The sequence below is a fragment of the Clupea harengus genome, chromosome 15 (assembly GCF_900700415.2).
Source record: "Clupea harengus chromosome 15, Ch_v2.0.2, whole genome shotgun sequence".
NCBI lineage: Eukaryota > Metazoa > Chordata > Actinopteri > Clupeiformes > Clupeidae > Clupea > Clupea harengus.
Window position 1 is genome coordinate 24,819,412 of NC_045166.1, and position 19,050 is coordinate 24,838,461.

General features: G+C 47.0%; 1 protein-coding gene across 2 annotated transcripts in view; it reads left to right on the top strand.

The window, feature by feature from the left end:
- Nucleotides 1-19,050, top strand: part of ppp2r5a (protein phosphatase 2, regulatory subunit B', alpha isoform) — a 58,848-nt gene that overhangs the window by 37,675 nt on the left and 2,123 nt on the right. For both annotated transcript variants that reach the window (XM_031581164.2, XM_031581165.2), the window contains exons 4-12: nt 1,271-1,372; nt 1,614-1,706; nt 10,966-11,096; nt 16,390-16,449; nt 17,248-17,356; nt 17,520-17,573; nt 17,837-17,887; nt 18,279-18,398; nt 18,655-18,782. In XM_031581164.2, the coding sequence (XP_031437024.1) occupies nt 1,271-1,372; nt 1,614-1,706; nt 10,966-11,096; nt 16,390-16,449; nt 17,248-17,356; nt 17,520-17,573; nt 17,837-17,887; nt 18,279-18,398; nt 18,655-18,782 (848 nt within the window). The remainder of the gene's footprint in view (nt 1-1,270; nt 1,373-1,613; nt 1,707-10,965; nt 11,097-16,389; nt 16,450-17,247; nt 17,357-17,519; nt 17,574-17,836; nt 17,888-18,278; nt 18,399-18,654; nt 18,783-19,050) is intronic.

The window sequence follows — 19,050 nt, forward strand, 5'->3', positions numbered from 1 at the left end:
TTACTGAGGACCATGTGAACTTTCACTTCCTCTGGTGACTTAAGTGAAGTGAGGGTACCACAGCTGAGAACATGTTTTAATACACTGTGGCCGATCGCATTATTAGGGGACAGCTATCTTGCTGTTTTAAGTGCAGGTCTGTTTGTGGTTGTCTTGCATTAGAACTTCCAACGTAGTTTTTCTTTTTTTACTGGAGGGATTTGATCGTCCTTGCCAGTTGTTTTAGTTTGCTGCTCTCATTTTGAAGACGTATATGTGGCTCGTCACTGATACCATTTCCTGTGCGAGCACAGTGCCCTTAACGAGCACAGATCTTCTCCCACGTCTGACATGTTCGGCACACCGGGCCTAAGCCAATGTACTGGATATCATTACGTTCAGCTCACTGGGTCGTACTGACCATTTGATTCAGGGTAACTTGAAGCATCCTTGAAGGAAACCCATGTTGTGTATCTCTCACTCACTCACTCCCTCACACACACACACACACACACACACACACACACACACACACACACACACTGACGTATGTAAGCTTGGCAGTAATGTTTGGCAAGCAAGTTTGCTGCAATTCCATCTCCCCCTGCAGGGTTCTGGGTCAGAGAGTGCCCAGGCTGGAGTGTAATTACCCAGTGGTGCACGTCCAGATGCTTTGGAAACCAGCTTTTTATTCTCGCCAGGGATAATTAGCCTGAATGCACAATAACACAGGGCGCATATCTTGATCTTTAGTTTTGCTAAATATAGAAGATTACCGGGGAGGGGGGTAGTTGGTGTGGGGGTAGTTGTTGGGAGTTGGAAAAACATTACTAGAGGCTTGGCTCGACATACACAGCAGTGACAGATGGATCCTACTAGAAATTCCCTTTTTTTTAGTTTTCACTCACCAAGTCCCTGTGTAATAAAGGAAGAAAATACCCAGTGGCCTTTTGATCCAGTCAGTGTTTATTTCTCCCTGTGATGTTTAGCGGCCGAGCACATTACATAAATGTGCCTCTGTTCTCTTCCTCTCTTTTTTTTTTTTTTTTTTTTTTTTTTTTTTTAATCCAGTCCTAAAATCATTCTCATTTGCTGGATGACTGCAGCCCTGTGCAGTGGGCCAAAAATGAGTCTTTTTGAGTCTTTCTTTTTCCCCTCCTTCTCTCAGCCTCCTGAGGAGGAGCTCTGTGGGCAGGCCTTCTCTGTCCATTCATTTGCCCGTCTGCTCCACTCAAGTTTGACGTTTTTTTTCTTCTTTTGCTTTTTCCCCATCCCCTGTGCCCGTCCACAGATCTGCACCAATATTTTCCGGACTCTTCCGCCCAGCGACAACCCAGACTTTGATCCAGAGGAGGATGAACCCACCCTTGAGGCCTCCTGGCCCCACATACAGGTTAGCCTTCCCACTCTTTTAAAAATCCATTCTGTAAGAGATATATGCATGCTTTTATCCAAACCACACATAAATAAACTGTAGATGGTTTTTTGTCTGTCAAAAGTATGTTTCCAACGCATTGCTGTTACAAATTGCTATTGCTCATCACACAGAGTTGTGGCTAGTGTTTTTACTCGAGGAGGAGGAGGAGGAGGAAGACTTTAGGACGCCATGTTAATGCGTCACAATCTGTCCCCAGCTGGTGTACGAGTTCATGCTCAGGTTCCTGGAGAACCCGGACTTCCAGCCCAGCATCGCCAAGAGATACATCGACCAGAAGTTTGTGCTGCAGGTGAGCAGGCCACCTCCCTTACCTCCTGTCCAAGCTCTGAAGTCTGACTCTCTGATGAGATGTGTAGACTAATAAAGACTTGCAATTCCGACACTGCTGAGACCTGAAACTCACACAGAGATGGAGAGAGAGAGAGAGAGAGAGAGAGAGAGAGAGAGAGAGAGAGAGAGAGAGAGAGAGAGAGAGAGAGAGAGAGAGAGAGAGAGAGAGAGAGAGAGAGAGAGAGAGAGAGAGAGAGAGAGAGAGAGAGAGAGAGAGAGAGAGAGAGAGAGAGGTACAGAATATAGAGTGGTGAGAAGATGTGGAGATTAGAGAGTAAGTTGGGGGAAGGGAAAGGCAGAAGGAAAGAGAATCAGAGAGACATGACAAAAGACAAACAAATGGGGAGAGATTGACTGGGAGCAAAGGGAAGAGATTGCCTGATAGACAGGGGGGGAAAACGATGATTTCAAATTGACAAGCCCGGTAATCTGAGGAACCGAAATTGCCATAAATTGACCACACATTCGCATTCAAAGCCCAAGCAAACGGCCACGCCTCATGGCAAACCACTTCCTTCCCCTGCAGTGGTGCAAATGGACTTTCACAACCTCTTAGAGGCTGTGGAAATATCTGTCCTGGGTGCCACTGACGCACAAACAGACCTGCAGGTGCGTTGTTTGCCCACTGCCAACGCCTGTTTTCTTAGAAGTGCTCACATTGATGCAGTCCTTTTAAAGTGTACAGTCCACGATTCTGGCGAAAGGTTGTTGCAGCTTATCAAATTACACCCCTGTCCTTCCATGCTCCTGAAGCAACATGCTGATTAGCTGGAATAGTGTACGTGCTTGGTCTGAGCCACTTTTGCTTTTGTTGTTGTTGGGTTTTTTGAGAAAGAGATCGTACCCAAAATGGACAGCTAGAGAACTGTTAGAAGCCGTTTGTTGAATTTGACAAAGTGTCTTGGGATTAGAATTGTGGACTGCAACTTTTAAATCGGTGTAATCGGACTTGGTCACCAGTGAAATATCATAAGGCTGAATTCAGTCTAATGGCCATTTGGAGGCACTGGTGGAGAGGGTAGTCTGTGCCCTTCTATGCATTGGGGCCTCATTGGGAATGGGTAGCTGGTTTTGTGCACAGGTAAAGGCCCCAGCACAGCACTTTCATCTCCAGCTCCAGAAGCGGAGGGTTATTAAATCCCCCTCATGCTAATTAGCTATTTGTCATTCCCGTTTCACTCGATCAAAGCACTGTTTTGAAAACAGTTGGCAGTCTGTTCATGCGAGACACCAAAAGGTCACCTGCTCACAGACACCAACAGAAGATGTGTGTGTGCTTTTTTTTGTTTTGTTCTTCGATTGGTGTTTTGATTTATCCTGCCCGGAGGTTGACCGTGAACTTTGGCTAACTCTGACTGTTTTCCGAGTCTCTTTGTCAGTCCTGCACTTTTTTTTTCTGTTTTCAACGGGCAGATTAAAAAAAAAAAAAAAAATTGAGGCCACAACAATACATCAAACAGAGCAGCTGTGCCAATGCATAATTATTTGAAACAAAACTGCCTCCCCCAAATCCACAAGCTAGCGGTCCATTTGAGGGGAGTCAAAAGTTGTGTTGTCTCTTTGATTTCTTTTAGGCTCATATTTCACCAGAACAACAAATGTTTGAGGTTTATTGTATTTTAAAGTCTCGTGCAAGAGTAGTGTTAAATACACTGCTGCCTGTTGCATAGTCTCGTCACAGAGTGCATTAACAGATGTACTCGATTGGTTTCCTGTTGTGATGGACAAGAATGGTGTTGCATAATAAGCCACACAAATAAGCCTGTGACAAATGGGCTTGGTTATGGCAGATAATGTCACTTGCGAGATGGAGTCAATTCAGTGGTTTCCTGCTTCTTGGAGCAACCTTGTTTTGCTTTTGTGTGTGTGTGTGTGTGTGTGTGTGTATATGTGCGTTTGTGCATAAATGTGAGTGTGCATACGTGTGTGTTTGTCTCATGCACCGTCCAGACTCGGGGCATCTCCCGATGGACGCTTCTCTGTGTCGCGCTACTGAGCTGACCCCAGATGCAGGGCCCCTCATAATGTTCGCTATGATGGCAAAAGCTTCTGAGTCCCCGGCGCTTTCCATGACGTGAGCGATAACAGCAACTCGATCTTTAAATAACCCCTGTGTTTACAGCATACGAGGAACTCTGTCTGTGTGTGTGTGTGTGTGTGTGTGAGGAGGTAAGAGAGACAAGTGGAGGGAGGGGATGTTCAGTTGTTTGAGTGACTGAAGTGAAGAAAAAGAGCAGATGAGTGAGGCTGAGAGAGGAAGTGAGGTCACGGTGAAGTGAATGAGTGAAAGGGAAGAGAAAAAAGAAGGGAAGACATTTGAGAGTTTGAAGCAGAGAAAAAAAAATATACAAAGAGAGAGAGAGAGAGATGGAGAGGGAAAGACTGAAACCCTTCAATCCTTGCACTTTCTTAGCATGCACTGCATTCCTCCCTGGATAAAGTGGTGTCAGTAGGGAGGCTTTTAGAGGCAGTGTTGTTTGGCCGTTACTGTGGCAACATGAGCGACAACAGCAGATTGTGTACAGGAGAGTAAGTGCTCTCAGTCGCTCCTGTGTCTCTCAGCCAGACTCTTTACAAGAGCAGCAGAGCCTGTGTTAACAACAACCGCTCCAGGGGCCAGATAGCAGACAATACATAGCACCAGCCTGTCTGTGGATGTTTCTCTCTCTCTCTCTCTCTCTCTCTCTCTGTGTGTGTCTGTGTCTCTGTGTCTGTGTCTGTGTCTGTGTCTGTGTCTGTGTCTGTGCTAGAGAAACCTGGCCCTCTGTCTGTACTCTTTAGAAAGATTATGAATGGTCTTAATTGTACTTTAAAATGCTGTATATCCCCTTGCCCTATACATGTAGTTTTAGCCATCAACTTGACATCCATCTTACTCTGCCTACAGTGCATTTTTGCTTTCATAAGCCTCTCGAGGCTGACACACACACAGTGAAAATAGTTGCGTGTGTGAAAGTCACATCGGAAGGAAGGGCGGCCTGCCGTAGGCCTGTATCACGTTGTCGCGGTGACCACAGGCATGCTCCTTCGCGCAGTATCACTCTCTCAGCATATTCTGCTTCCTCTGAGATCACTGACAGACATGCAAGCCCAGCGCAACACACTCTCCCGCAGCATGGAGCTATCCGACAGCATATCCACAGCCCAGCTGCGCATGTCTCAACCAGCGTCACGTCTGTCGTTGGGAGTCTAGGAGACAGGAGAGGGTTTGGCAAGTAGTCGATTAAATAAGTGAGCTTTATTATGTAGTAAGTTTAATACTTAATGTCCGTGGAGTAAAAATATATGGCATATGATGATAAATATGAATGACAAGACAATTTGCCTCGTCACCAATATAAAACCCTGTGAAACAGACCTGAAAATGGAAAACAAACATCTTTTCGTCTCCGTTGGGTTCATCACTCAGGGTGCTCACTTAGACTTTGTCATATCGTCCAGTGATGATTCATGGCCAGCCTAGCAGTTGCAGTGTTGTCAAACATGAGATGGCAAACAGTGCATCATAAAAAGCCTTATTGCTGTTTTTTCCGCCATCCAAAATCGTTTTAGCTGTCATGGCGGATCCTTTGAGGGGACTTGGCAGAACCAATCCCTCCAGGATTTTGCAATTTCGTAAAATTCAAGGATCCCCCCTCCCCCCCCCACACACACACAAAATCATAGTCATTTTAACTACAAATTTCGGGAATTCTGCATTCGTTCACTTTTGGCCGCAAACAATCACAACAAACACTGGCAAGCTCCTGGTGGGACTGACTTACCTAATGCAATGATCCTAATCTACGTCAGGTCCTCCTCTCTATCTCTCTTTTTCCGTCCCTCCCTCCCTCTCTCGATCGTCTCTCCCAGAATAAGTGTGTGTGTGTGTTTGTGTGTGTGTGTGTCAGCCTGGACCTCAATGTGGTCACAGCGGCTGACCAGTGTTTGTGTTCACCTATCCACAAGTGTGTGTGTGTGTGTGTGTGTGTGTGTGTGTGTGTGTATAAAGGCCACAGGCTGTGTACATGTGTTTGGGTGTGTGCATAAAAAGCCATCAGACAGCTCCTGTGGGAGTGTGTGTGTGTGTGTGTATTTCTTCTGTCGAACAGCGAAACACTTTGATGTTCTTTAGCCATTTAAACTGGAGTATTGGCTCTCCTCACATAGCTGACCTTTTCCGTGCTGCCCACAAATTAAACTAGTTATAAATTATATTTCATGGCCCCACAATAGTCCATAAATGGCAAGATTTTGGTGAGTACAAACTGGTAGGAAGTTCCTCAGGGAAGGTACTGGCACAAACCACTAAAAGAACAAGAATTCTTATGTTTGGAATAGAATTGTTGATAATCTGATGGGCACATGGAAAACTACACTGTGTGTGTGTGTGTGTGTGTGTGTGTGTGTATTATATATGTATATGTGTGTGTGTAGAGAAGAGACTGTAGACCATAGATGCAGATGCGCAGTAGTTTTCGTAGTCTTTCAGGAATAGAATTTTAGTTTGTTTGTATGTTTGTTTTGCTTTCCGGCCATAACTTCCATTGCTGAAGGAACAGGACTTTTTCGTCCCGTTTGTTGCCATATGCTCTCCGAACAACTTGGCATGAAAACAGGAAAAGTTGTACACCAGTAGGGGGGTTGGTAGGGAGCTCTCTGCAGGCTTGATGTGGATGCAGTTGTGGTAGACGTGTGTTTCCTCCAGAGGGCCGAGGTCCAGGTTCTGGGCTGAGGGACAGCGAGGCTGACTAGGGACCAGTCCAGGGTCTTCCCAGAGCTCCCATATCTACAGCGTGGCCTGTCCCCCTGGCTCCAGAGTTTCCCATGCATGCACACAGGGTATTTTTAAACCAGACGTAGAGAGAGAGTGCTTGGAGAGACGGAGTGTAAACACGTATAGAGTTATATGTAGACATGCGGGATTGTCTCGGAGCCAATCCAATTGCCTTATCGTAAATGTAAATACTCTAAATGTCACGGGAAACGGAGAGAAACAGTATCTGTGTGGAAAAAGACAAAGGACAAAGACAAGGACAAGGACGGACTGAGAGGGGCACAGGGGAGTGTGTTTGGTGTGTGGTGGGGAGGTTGTGCTTGGTACAGTGAGAGGAAGCCACAGGGTCATGACCCCTGCAGTGGATCCGCTGAGGATGTGTACGTAGTTGCCCCACCATAGATATCCTGCTGGTTTCACATACATATGCATGTCATCAGAGACACACACACACACATACACACACACACACATATGCATATATAGATAGATAGATAGATAGATAGATAGGCGTATAGACACAGGCCCAGTACAAAGGTTCTCAGAGGGTAATTTTGATCTGCTGGAAAGTAGCATAACTAGTATTAAATAAATATTCATGTAGATGGGGAAACTGTGAAGCTAATGCTCACTGCTAATGCAGGCTGGGCTTACTCTCTTTGTGATCATAAATGTGTGTGTTCTTTGCACACGACAGCACACTCACTCATTCACTCATTCATTCATTCACTCACTCACTCACTCACTGTCATCCTCACACTCACACACACATTTACAGGGGGGGGGGGGGGGGGGTGGTGGTGTCTGTTCATGTCAGTTTTGTTTTGGTGTATAAATTTAGCTCTCTCTCTGTGTAAGTGCCCACAGACAGGCCACAGGTCTTTGTTAAGCCCACTCCATTTTAATGAGTGCAAGGAAAAACAAGCATGTCCACAACACAAGCATAAGGTGACAACAAAGTAAAAAACACTTCCTGGAAATGAGACAAAACAACAGCCTGAGCCTAAAACCACTTCCTGGAAACGAGACAAACAGCCTGAGCCTAAAAACCCAAAGGATCCTGTGTTCCCATGTAGCGGTGTTGACATAAACACCACGTTATGCTTAGACATGCATTCAAAACGCTAGCGGTGCATGTCTGCATTCAGGGGGGGGTACTCCTTCAGTCGTTGCTCATGTTTTCCTTATCTGACCATCGGTTCGTTAGCCGCGCCTGGCGGGTCAGAGCTAGGAGTCTTAACCCTGACCTTAACCCTGACCTTAACCCTGACCATCACTTTGGCGGTGCCAGTGCCCGTGCCATCCTCTGTTGGCCCGAGGGGTCGGAATGCGGTGCCAACGCGGCACAAGTATCTGGGATGCGGATGGCATTCACATGTTTGCGGCGTGCCTGGGCCGCAGCTGGCATTCATCAAGAGAGGTGCCATCTGTCGAGCTGCAGCTCCCATGTCTCCCGTTAGACTTCACGGAGGGAAGAGCCGTGTGGGACGACAGCTAGGGGGCGTCACCGGGTCGTGCGTGGTGACCTGAGGTGGGTGTGTTTTTATCAGGGGCAGGATAAAGGAAGGATGGTGTTCTCTTTGTGTGCTGGACTCAAGCCGCTCAGGCTGTTTGTCAGTGGAGAGGGAACACATCAGTGGCAGGAGCCCCCCCCCCCCTAAAACACACACACACACACACACACACACACACCATTTTATTTAAATAACAGGGTCAGGCCATTGATCCCAGCTGCATCCTGTTTGGTCCTTTGGCGTGTGTGTGTGTGTGTGTGTGTGTGTGTGTGTGTGTGTGTGTGTGTGTGTGTGTGTGTGTGCCCTTGCATGTGTTTTACCCTGTCCCTAACTGGTTAGGTCAGAGGTTCAGCTGAAAGCCTGCTGGATAATATTGAGTGCATCCTGGGGGTGGGTGCACATACACCACCTCTTCATTTACCATGGCATACTCATACACACAACCTACTTATTTTGGGGGATATTGTAAACAATAATGACAGAATGAGATGCTGATGACGTGTGTGTGTGTGTGTGTGTGTGTGTGTGTGTGTGTGTGTGTGTGTGTGTGTTAGGTTGGTATTCATGGTCGTGTTTGATGTTGTGACTGATGTTTCTTACGGTCCTGCAGTTTGGGCTTTCACACACTGATCCTTACCAGCTTCACCTCAGTACTATAGCCACACACACACACACACACACACACACACTCTCACTCTCTCTCTCTCTGCACTGTCGTAAACACACACACACACTCTCTCTCTGCACTCTCCACTGTCGTAAACTCTCTCTCTCTCTCTCTCTCTCGCATGTGTGTCTCTGTCCTTGTGTCTGTTTCCAGGCTGTTGCATAAGCTGCGCAGGCCAGAAGAAAATGGGATTTGATGGCTGCCAACCAAAACACACACTCACTCTCTCACACACACACACACACACAAACTCTCTCTCTCTCTCTCTCTCTCTCTCTCTCTCTCTCTCTCTCTCTCTCTCTCTCTCTCTCTCTCTCTCTCTCTCTCTCGCTCTCTCAACCACACCGAGGGTGGGAGGGAATGAGAGAATGTGTTATTTGTATAACACATAGACACAGTGCTTCATGTGTGAGAAAGTTGGCGATAAAATGGGCGATAGAGTATGGGAGAAACTGTGTGTGAGTGAGACTTAGAAATAGGGACGGTGTATTTGGGTTGATTTAAATTAAATGTAATCAGAATTAAAAAGAAATAACTACTTCATGTGTTTCAAAAGGTTTGAGGGAAAATGTCTACAAATGGGCTATTATTGTGTGTGTGTACATGTGTGTCTGTGTGGCAGGGTGTATGTTTACTGAGTGGTGCTGTCGTCAGCTACCACCATACGTTATTGTTAACGTATCATAAATCCCAATGAGGGGAAAAAGACCCCATACACTTGTGTGTATATACATCAAAGTCAAAGTCAAAGTGTTTATTGTCGCATACACCAAATTTCTTCAGCGCAGCGAAATTCTTATGACTTGGCAGCCAACATCTACGCAGTAGACGGCATACAACAGGTAAGCCGTCTATTGCGTAGATGTTGGCTGCCAAGTCATAAGAATTTCGCTGCGCTGAAGAAATTTGGTGTATGCGACAATAAACACATTTTTTTTTTTGTTTTTTTTTTACATTCGAATATTAATTTTCACATTCGAAATTCTATTTTTAACAACTATTCGAATATATATTCGAATTTAGAATATTCGTTGACAGCCCTATTTCATATACATGTGCATGTACAGTACAAACAAATGCACACGGCTTATTCAGGCTTCAGGATATTTCGATGCCGGCCATCACATATTTATTTATTTACTTGCACTCCCGTGTTTTACGAGTTGACGTGTATATTTCAGAAGGACAAGTGGCCAGTACACATCCCAAAAGCACCAAATGTCCCATCATCAGTGTCTGCCTCTCCCCATGTCTCTTCATCAGTGTCTGCCTGTCCCTTCATCAGTGTCTGCCTGTCCCTTCATCAGTGTCTGCCTGTCCCTTCATCAGTGTCTGCCTCTCCCATGTCTCTTCATCAGTGTCTGCCTGTCCCTTCATCAGTGTCTGCCTGTCCCTTCATCAGTGTCTGCCTGTCCCTTCATCAGTGTCCCTGTGTCCCTTCATCAGTGTCTGCCTGTCCCTTCATCAGTGTCCCCGTGTCTCTTCATCAGTGTCCCTGTGTCCCTTCATCAGTGTCCCCGTGTCTCTTCATCAGTGTCTGCCTGTCCCTTCATCAGTGTCTGCCTGTCCCTTCATCAGTGTCTGCCTGTCCCTTCATCAGTGTCCCCGTGTCTCTTCATCAGTGTCTGCCTGTCCCTTCATCAGTGTCTGCCTGCCTGTCCCCATGTCCTCTCATCAGTGTCTGCCTGTCCCTTCATCAGTGTCTGCCTGTCCCTTCATCAGTGTCTGCCTGTCCCTTTATCAGTGTCTGCCTGTCCCTTCATCAGTGTCTGCCTGTCCCTTTATCAGTGTTTGCCTGTCCCTTCATCAGTGTCTGCCTGTCCCTTTATCAGTGTCTGCCTGTCCCTTCATCAGTGTCCCTGTGTCCCTTCATCAGTGTCCCTGTGTCCCTTCATCAGTGTCTGCCTGTCCCTTCATCAGTGTCTGCCTGTCCCTTCATCAGTGTCTGCCTGTCCCTTCATCAGTGTCTGCCTGTCCCTTCATCAGTGTCCCCATGTCTCTTCATCAGTGTCCCCGTGTCCCTTCATCAGTGTCTGTCTGCGTGTCCCCGTGTCCCTTGGGTTGAGGCTGCGAGATCATTAGCTGCAGGCTAACAGGGCTATGTGCTGACAGAGGATACTTGCCTTTAGACTGATGTCTCTTTTCCTGCCACTCTCTCTTCTATCTTCCCCTTCTTTTTTTATCACTCTGTCACTCCCTCATGCTTTCTCTTCCTCTTCTTCTTCACTGCCTCCCTCACTCTGTGTCCTTTATTCTTTTCTTTCTTTCTTTCTTTCTCTAGCTGTTGGAGCTGTTTGACAGCGAGGACCCTCGGGAGCGTGACTTCCTGAAGACTGTACTCCACCGCATCTACGGGAAGTTCCTGGGACTGCGTGCCTTTATCAGGAAACAGATCAACAACATTTTCCTGCGGTGAGAGACACACACACACACACACACACACACACACACACACTCACATACACAGATGTATACATACACACATGACCACATACACATGCGCACCCATATGCAAATATGCAAACGGTTAAACTTTTATTCAGACAGCCATTTGAGACTTCCACACACATTCACAGCACACACACACATGCAGTCACACATGAACACAAAAGCATGTGTTTTAGCGCATGTGTTTAGCTCACACGCGTAGACTGTACTATGCTGTACTGGAGCAGGGCCAAATCACCTCACATGTTCATAGGTGAAGAAAGATTCATTTTTTTCTAAGCGCTTAGATAAAGTACACCAAGGAAGTATGTTTCATCATCCACCCATGATCTACACTTTCTCTTTGCCCCCCCCCTTCTCACATGATACTCTAATTCGTACATGGACATTGTGCGTCATTTATCAATGTGCATTTTGCCACTTTTGTTAAAAACTAAAAGGACTTCTAGTCCTACAGTGATTTACTGTATGTAATAGCAGGATTAAAAGACCGGTGTTGTCCTGCATTCGGGTGCTTCCTGTGCATTTTGTTAGTCTGTCTAAGACATTTATTTTGTTAAGATTTTTCAGGCCCTCAAAAATGTATACAGATACATGAAAAGTGTCTCTTAAACTATATCAACATGACCCGAGTTACACACAGCTAAGATGGGGATGACCTTAAAGCAGCTGCATGTTGCCCCCGGCAAACCCATGCTGAGCGCAAAGCACATCTGGATGTTTTGGAAATGTGGAGACCTCTAATGTCAAGGCTCATTCTGAGATCTACAGGGTAGTAGTAGTGTGTGTGTGTGTGTGTGTGGATATTGGGGTGGTCTTTTTGTGGTGTGTGTGTGTGTGTGTGTGTGTGTGTGTGTGTGTGTGTGTGTGTGTGTGTGTGTGTGTGTGTGTGTGTGTGTGTGTGTGTGTGTGTGTGTGTGCGTGCACGCACGTGTTTGGCAGATAGACAGTGTGAGTGTGAGTGATCTCCCAGCCCATAGGAGCATTGACCGTGCAGGCACACAGTCCAGGAAGAGTCCAGAGGCCACAGGACTCCCCAGCTCCTCCCTCAGACCGCTCATAAAGGGCCTGTGCTGCTTCATCCCTCTCTCTCTATTCCTCTATCCCTCCATCCCTCTAGCTCTCTATCCCTCCATCCCTCTAGCTCTCTATCCCTCTATCCCTCTTCCTCTTCCTCTATCCCTCTTCCTCTATCCCTCTATCCCTCTTCCTCTATCCCTCTTCCTCTATCTCTCTATCCCTCTTCCTCTATCCCTCTTCCTCTATCCCTCCAGCCCTCTTCCTCTATCTCTCTTCCTCTATCCCTCTATCCCTCTTCCTCTATCTCTCTTCCTCTATCCCTCTATCCCTCTATCCCTCTTCCTCTATCCCTCTATCCTTCTATCCCTCTATCCCTCTTCCTCTATCTCTCTATCCCTCTTCCTCTATCCCTCTATCCCTCTATCCTTCTATCCCTCTATCCCTCTTCCTCTATCCCTCTATCCCTCTTCCTCTATCCCTCTATTCCTCTTCCTCTATCCCTCTTCCTCTATCCCTCTTCCTCTATCCTTCTATCCCTCTCCCTCTATCCCTCTATCCCTCTTCCTCTATCCCTCTATCCCTCTATCCTTCTATCCCTCTATCCCTCTATCCTTCTATCCCTCTTCCTCTATCCCTCTATCCCTCTTCCTCTATCCCTCTTCCTCTATCCCTCTATCCCTCTATCCCTCTTCCTCTATCCCTCTATCCCTCTATCCCTCTTCCTCTATCCCTCTTCCTCTATCCTTCTATCCTTCTATCCCTCTCCCTCTATCCCTCTATCCCTCTATCCCTCTTCCTCTATCCCTCTATCCCTCTATCCTTCTATCCCTCTCCCTCTATCCCTCTTCCTCTATCCCTCTTCCTCTATCCTTCTATCCCTCTATCCCTCTCCCTCTATCCCTCTATCCCTCTATCCCTCTTCCTCTATCCCTCTATCCTTCTATCCCTCTATCCCTCTTCCTCTATCCCTCTATCCCTCTATCCCTCTATCCTTCTATCCCTCTTCCTCTATCCCTCTATCCCTCTTCCTCTATCCCTCTTCCTCTATCTCTATCCCTCTTCCTCTATCCCTCTATCCCTCTTCCTCTATCCCTCTATCCCTCTTCCTCTATCCCTCTATCCCTCTATCCCTCTATCCCTCTTCCTCTATCCCTCTTCCTCTATCCCTCTATTCCTCTTCCTCTATCCCTCTATCCCTCTATCCCTCTATCCCTCTTCCTCTTCCTCAACTCTCTATCCCTCTTCCTCTATCCCTCTATCCCTCTTCCTCTATCCCTCTATCCCTCTTCCTCTATCCCTCTTCCTCTATCTCTCTATCCCTCTCTCTGTTTCCCACTTTTCTCCTTCCCTTGTTCCTGTTTTCATTGAGATATTCACATATCCTCTCTCACACACACTGACACTCACTAACTAACTCACTCCCTCCCTTTATACTTGTTTAGGGTCAGATACAAGTTCATTCTGCTTTGGCTGCTAGTTTGGTTTCTCTTATGTTCCAAATAGTCTTCTTTAGATGGTTTGATTTTATTGACACAAATTGAAGGTTTGGATGTTATACTGGTCTGAGCATGTTGTGTATTAGTTTCTCTCTCTCTCTCTCTCTCTCTCTCTCTCTCTCCCTCTCCCTCTCTGTCTGTCACTCTCGCTATCATTCAGTTACTTTTAGTCTTTTCTCTCTTCTCTCCTCCCTTCCTCTCTCTTCTCTCAGTCTCATCTCCTCATCCCCTGCCCACTTCCTCTTCTCTCTGTTTCACTTTCCTCTCCTCTCTCTCTCTCTCTCTCTCTCCCCCTGCCTCCCTCCCTCACACTCTCTATATCAGTCTCTTACCTCCCTCCCACACTCTCTCTTAATCCCTCTCTCCCTCCTCCCTCTCCCTTCGTGCTATCTTTAACACGTCTTCCTGCCCTTGTCATGGTAACTCTGTAGCCTGTTGTTCCCACTGCAGCCCTCTGTTTCCAGGTCAGCAGGACTGGAAACTACCCTTCAACCGCCCAGGTGCCGCCATGTTGGCTCCTCAGATGTCTGTTACACCCTAGCTACTGTGCTGAACGTCACTTCTCTGATACTGTACCTGGCAGTTTCGAAATCCTGTTCCAGTTCGCAACTTTTACATCTATCTAGTCAATGAACAATTAGCACACGTGTCGATGTGCAAACTCGGGCCAAAGTGGGATTATGTAAAGAATGCATGTTGTTGGCGACCCCGGCCAAAGCGTTTTAAATGGAGATCGTGCATACTGAGTCCCCAGCTATGGACGCCCACTCTGGATCTGTGTTGGCGCTCTGAGCAGGGCTGTTATTTTAGCAACTGCATTCTAATCAGTGGTGTCTGCTGAATGCCTGAGTCATGTGAGGAAACTCCACATGTTTTACATTCCTGCTGTCGCCACCATAGTTCACCTCTGTCACTCTGAACAGGGTGCATGCATTAGTGAATGAGTAACTGTGTGTGTGTGTGTGTGTGTGTGTCTGTGTGTGTGTGTGTGTGCGAGAGGGAGAGTGTGTGTGTGTGTGTGCGAGAGAGAGAGTCTGTGTGTGTGCTGTGTCTGTATGTATGTGTGTGTGTGTGTGTGTGTGTGTGTGTCTGTGTGTGTGTGTGTGTGCGAGAGGGAGAGTGTGTGTGTGTGTGCGAGAGAGAGAGTCTGTGTGTGTGTGTGCTGTGTCTGTATGTGTGTGCTGTGTCTGTATGTGTGTGTGTGTGTGTGCGAGAGGGAGAGTGTGTGTGTGTGTGTGCGAGAGGGAGAGAGTCTGTGTGTGTGTTTGTTTGTTTGTGTGTGTGTGCTTGTGTGCACACCTCCCCCCTCATGGTCCTGAGCCATGCCAGTCGGGCACCCCCCTCCCCCTTCTGTCTCTCTGTCAGCATGGCACAAAACCCAGCGGAAGTGCCCACTCGCGGCCCATCTGCCTCCGCATAAAAATAGCAACGGACCACTCCGCGCTCTGCCCACTCGCTGCCAGCTGGGCTGCGGGAGAGTGGCACCCTGCCCCTGCCGCACCCCCCTAAAATAGGACGCCCTGGAAAAGGAAAGCTGTGCTTGGCGCCCAGGGGAAGGCGGACAGTTACAGTGGGCATCCGCAGCTGCACCCCGTGTTTCAGCTGGCACACTGCCTGGCAGAAAGGTTGGCATGAACGGCCATGCCAAGCTCTCAGAGCCTATTGCTGAGAGTGTAGTGTAGTGTAGTGTAGTGTGGTGATGGTTCCACCTGAGCCACTACAGTGTTGAGAGCTGGCAGATGCGTTCCTCCAGGGAGACTCGCAGTGTGGAGGCTGATATGTTGTTAACGGTTTGTGCCCCAGGGGAATTGAACCCATTACCTTGGGATCACTTTGCTGTGACCTTGCTAAGGCAATACCATGATATTTGAGTGTTTGCTAGGACCTTTCAGACACCTTGTTTTTTTTGTTGTTTTTTTTTAAGGCTCTTTCATTGATCTAATAATAAATCACAACTTAAGTGGTGTTTTTGCTCTGAGAGACCTTTTGGAGTTGTATTTGGATGATGGGTTGAGCATTTTGAGCGTGTCTATTGACCATGTCAATGAATGACTTGGCTCAATAACAAACAAGGTGTACTTTCATTAGCCACACAGTCTAATAGAATCGTATACTTCTGGATTTCAGGAGGAAGCTGGTTAATGAACATCAGGGGCTGACAGTCAATCGATTGAACTGTAGGATGATGTGTGAACAGACATAAAAACGGCAGAGGATGGGTGTAGTGAATCCTGAGACACTGATCATGCATTCACCTGCCGTAGTCAGTGAAATGTGGAACAGCAAGTACTTCTGGTCGTCTTTCTTGTTAGGGTTTGGCCTACTTTGGCTGTCGTGACACAAAAGGACTGAATGCAAGTGAAAGACTCAATTCACTTGAGCAGTATCGCTTGCATCACAGCTCGGGGCCGCTAATTGGGCAATTTCAGTGAACCTTTTATTCTGTGAATTCTTTCGCGTTACGATGTGGCTTCTCGGCCACTGTGGCCATTTGCAATGCAGGGAGCATCTCTGTGAAGCCAATTAGCGGCAGAATACAGAACCCCACCCTAATGTGTACTAGGACTGAGCACAAGGTCTGGTATTCCACACAGGTCTGTAATGGAGCACGGTGCCAACGAGGAGCGCCGATCCATTGGAGGAGCACTTGAACCTAACAGGATTGAGAGGGAGTGCTGTAGGTACTGAACCCAGTGGAATGTCTCTGCTCGCGCACTCATCGTGTCTATTTCTGTCTGCAGGTTCATCTATGAGACGGAGCACTTCAATGGCGTCGCTGAGCTCCTGGAGATCCTGGGAAGGTGAGAGAACACACTCACAGACAGACACACACACACACACACACACACACACACACACACACACACACACACACACACACCAATCCGAGAGATGAAGATCGCGTGCAGTTTGCTGCAGCTGCGCACCACCCCACCCTGGCAGAGCTCTGCCTCCTCTCCATCCTGCTCCACCTGTAATTAACTCAGTCGTGTCACACGTTCATCTCACGCCACGCGCGCTCTCTCCGCCGCTGTTTCACTCGCCCACGCCACCGTCGCGGCGGAGCAACACCCCCAGCGGCTTCGCAAGGACCCTCCCCGCATCCCAGATCATAGCACGTGGCTGCTGGAGGGCGTTTCCTGTTTATAGAAAAGAACGAACGAGCGACCGCTCTTCTCTTCTAGCAGGGAGCCCAGTCTCAGCCCTACTTCTATAAATACACTGCCTACTGGACTCTCACACTGTGTGTGTGTGTGTGTGTGTGTGTGTGTGTGTGTGTGTGTGTGTGTGTGTGTGTGTGTGTGTGTGTGTGTGTGTGTCTGTGTCTGTGTGTGTGGCCCAAAAAAAGCCAAAGAATCTGCTTATTTAAGGAGTGGTACATGCCACAGATTTGCCTCCATTAGAGACCGTACAGTAGTTGTACAGAACGCCTACCAGAGAAATTCGACCGCAACCACCATGTAATGGGAAGTAAGACCTACTGTATATGATGGTCGTGTGGCAGTCGTGTGTGTGGGAGCGGGAGTGTATATCTAATGATGGTGAGATGCTGCTGTGGTCACATGTACTGTAAGTAAAGTGTGGTGGTTCCTCTGCAGCATCATCAATGGCTTTGCGCTGCCTCTGAAGGCTGAACACAAGCAGTTCCTCATGAAGGTGCTCATCCCTCTACACACAGCCAAGGGACTGGCGCTGTTTCACGCACAGGTAAGACAGACAGACACACACACACACACACACGCACACACACACACACACCACTAACATTTTTGGTCAACTTCACACAAACGTGTTACACCAATTTTCCAAACACTGAAATATCCTTCACATCCATGTTGTGTGTATTTGTGTATATGTGTGTGTCCCTCAGCTGGCGTACTGTGTAGTGCAGTTCATGGAGAAGGACCCGACCCTGACAGAACCGGTACTGTACCTCATGTCGTGCACTGTGTTATTGTACATTCAAGTTTCTGTCTGCTGTCGTTCAACATGGTGTCATCTGTGTTCTGTCTAATTAACAATTGTGTTGTTTATTATTTGACTGATTCTTTTCAATTGAGTGAAAACAGTAAGACCTGTTGAAGTTGAGTGATGGGACCCCCACTTTGAAAAGGGGCGGATCATGATAAATATCCTCAGAAGTTAGAAGCCTGAACTCACAAATGTTGTGTGTAAACCTTTTTTCAGGTCCTCCGAGGACTCCTTAAGTTCTGGCCCAAAACCTGTAGTCAGAAAGAGGTGAGCGCATTTGTCCTCCTTGCACTTAGTTTCACCTCACATATCCTTCAACCACATTGTGCACTATATTTCCCGTTTTTTAATTATTTTAAGACTCTTGAAATCCTGTCAATTTTGCCCACCTTTTTGCTCCCTAAAGACATACCATATTCCTTTATGAATAGGGCATCCACACCCTGTGGCTAAATGCTTAATCCATACAGCAGTTACAGTAATGCAGGTCATTCATCTCTTTGTCCCTCTTGGTCTGGACGTTCTTTTTCTTTTCCCCTAGTATGCTGGGGATTATATTGCAGTTCATCCTCCCATCCACTGGAGGGCGCTGTTGAGCTGAGATTTCTTATCAATGTGCTCATTTGCTGTCACTCTGCGGTCACTCTTCGCACTACAGGTTATGTACTTGGGCGAGATCGAGGAGATTCTGGACGTGATCGAGCCGACCCAGTTCAAAAAGGTGGAAGAGCCGCTCTTCAAGCAGATCTCCAGATGTGTGGCCAACCCCCACTTCCAGGTGTGGTTACCATGGCTGCCTTACTTCTGCTGACTACCTCCCTCTGATCATATAAAGTATTTGGTATACTGTAATATTATGTATTTTAATGAAATGCATGTCATTTTAATGCAGTTTAGAACCCTTTTTTTTTTTCATGTACATTTGTGACGTGATGTTTTCTGCATGATATTGCATCGTTTCATACTGTATTATGTAGCTTTGAGCTAAATAGTATTATTTTGTCCAACTGACTGGATCCCTGTCCCCCGTGTAGGTGGCAGAGCGGGCGCTCTACTTCTGGAATAACGAGTACATCCTGAGTCTGATCGAGGAGAACATCGACAAGGTCCTGCCCATCATGTTTGGCAGCCTGTACCGCATCTCCAAAGAGCACTGGAACCCGTATGTACACACACAAACACACAAACACACACACACACACACTCAATCAATCAATAACGTAATAATCAATATTGTAAGACATGGAGTATCATTTCCATTTACTAATGAACATGCCTGTTGGTTCACTTGTTTATTATTCGATGGTTTCATCCAATTAAGGTTGGTGTATGATGTAGGCCTCTGTAAATGGAACTAATCTTCGATTGGTTAGATGTTTGGCCTCCATACACATTCATCCCCTGGAGTATTAACCTGGATGCAATTTCAT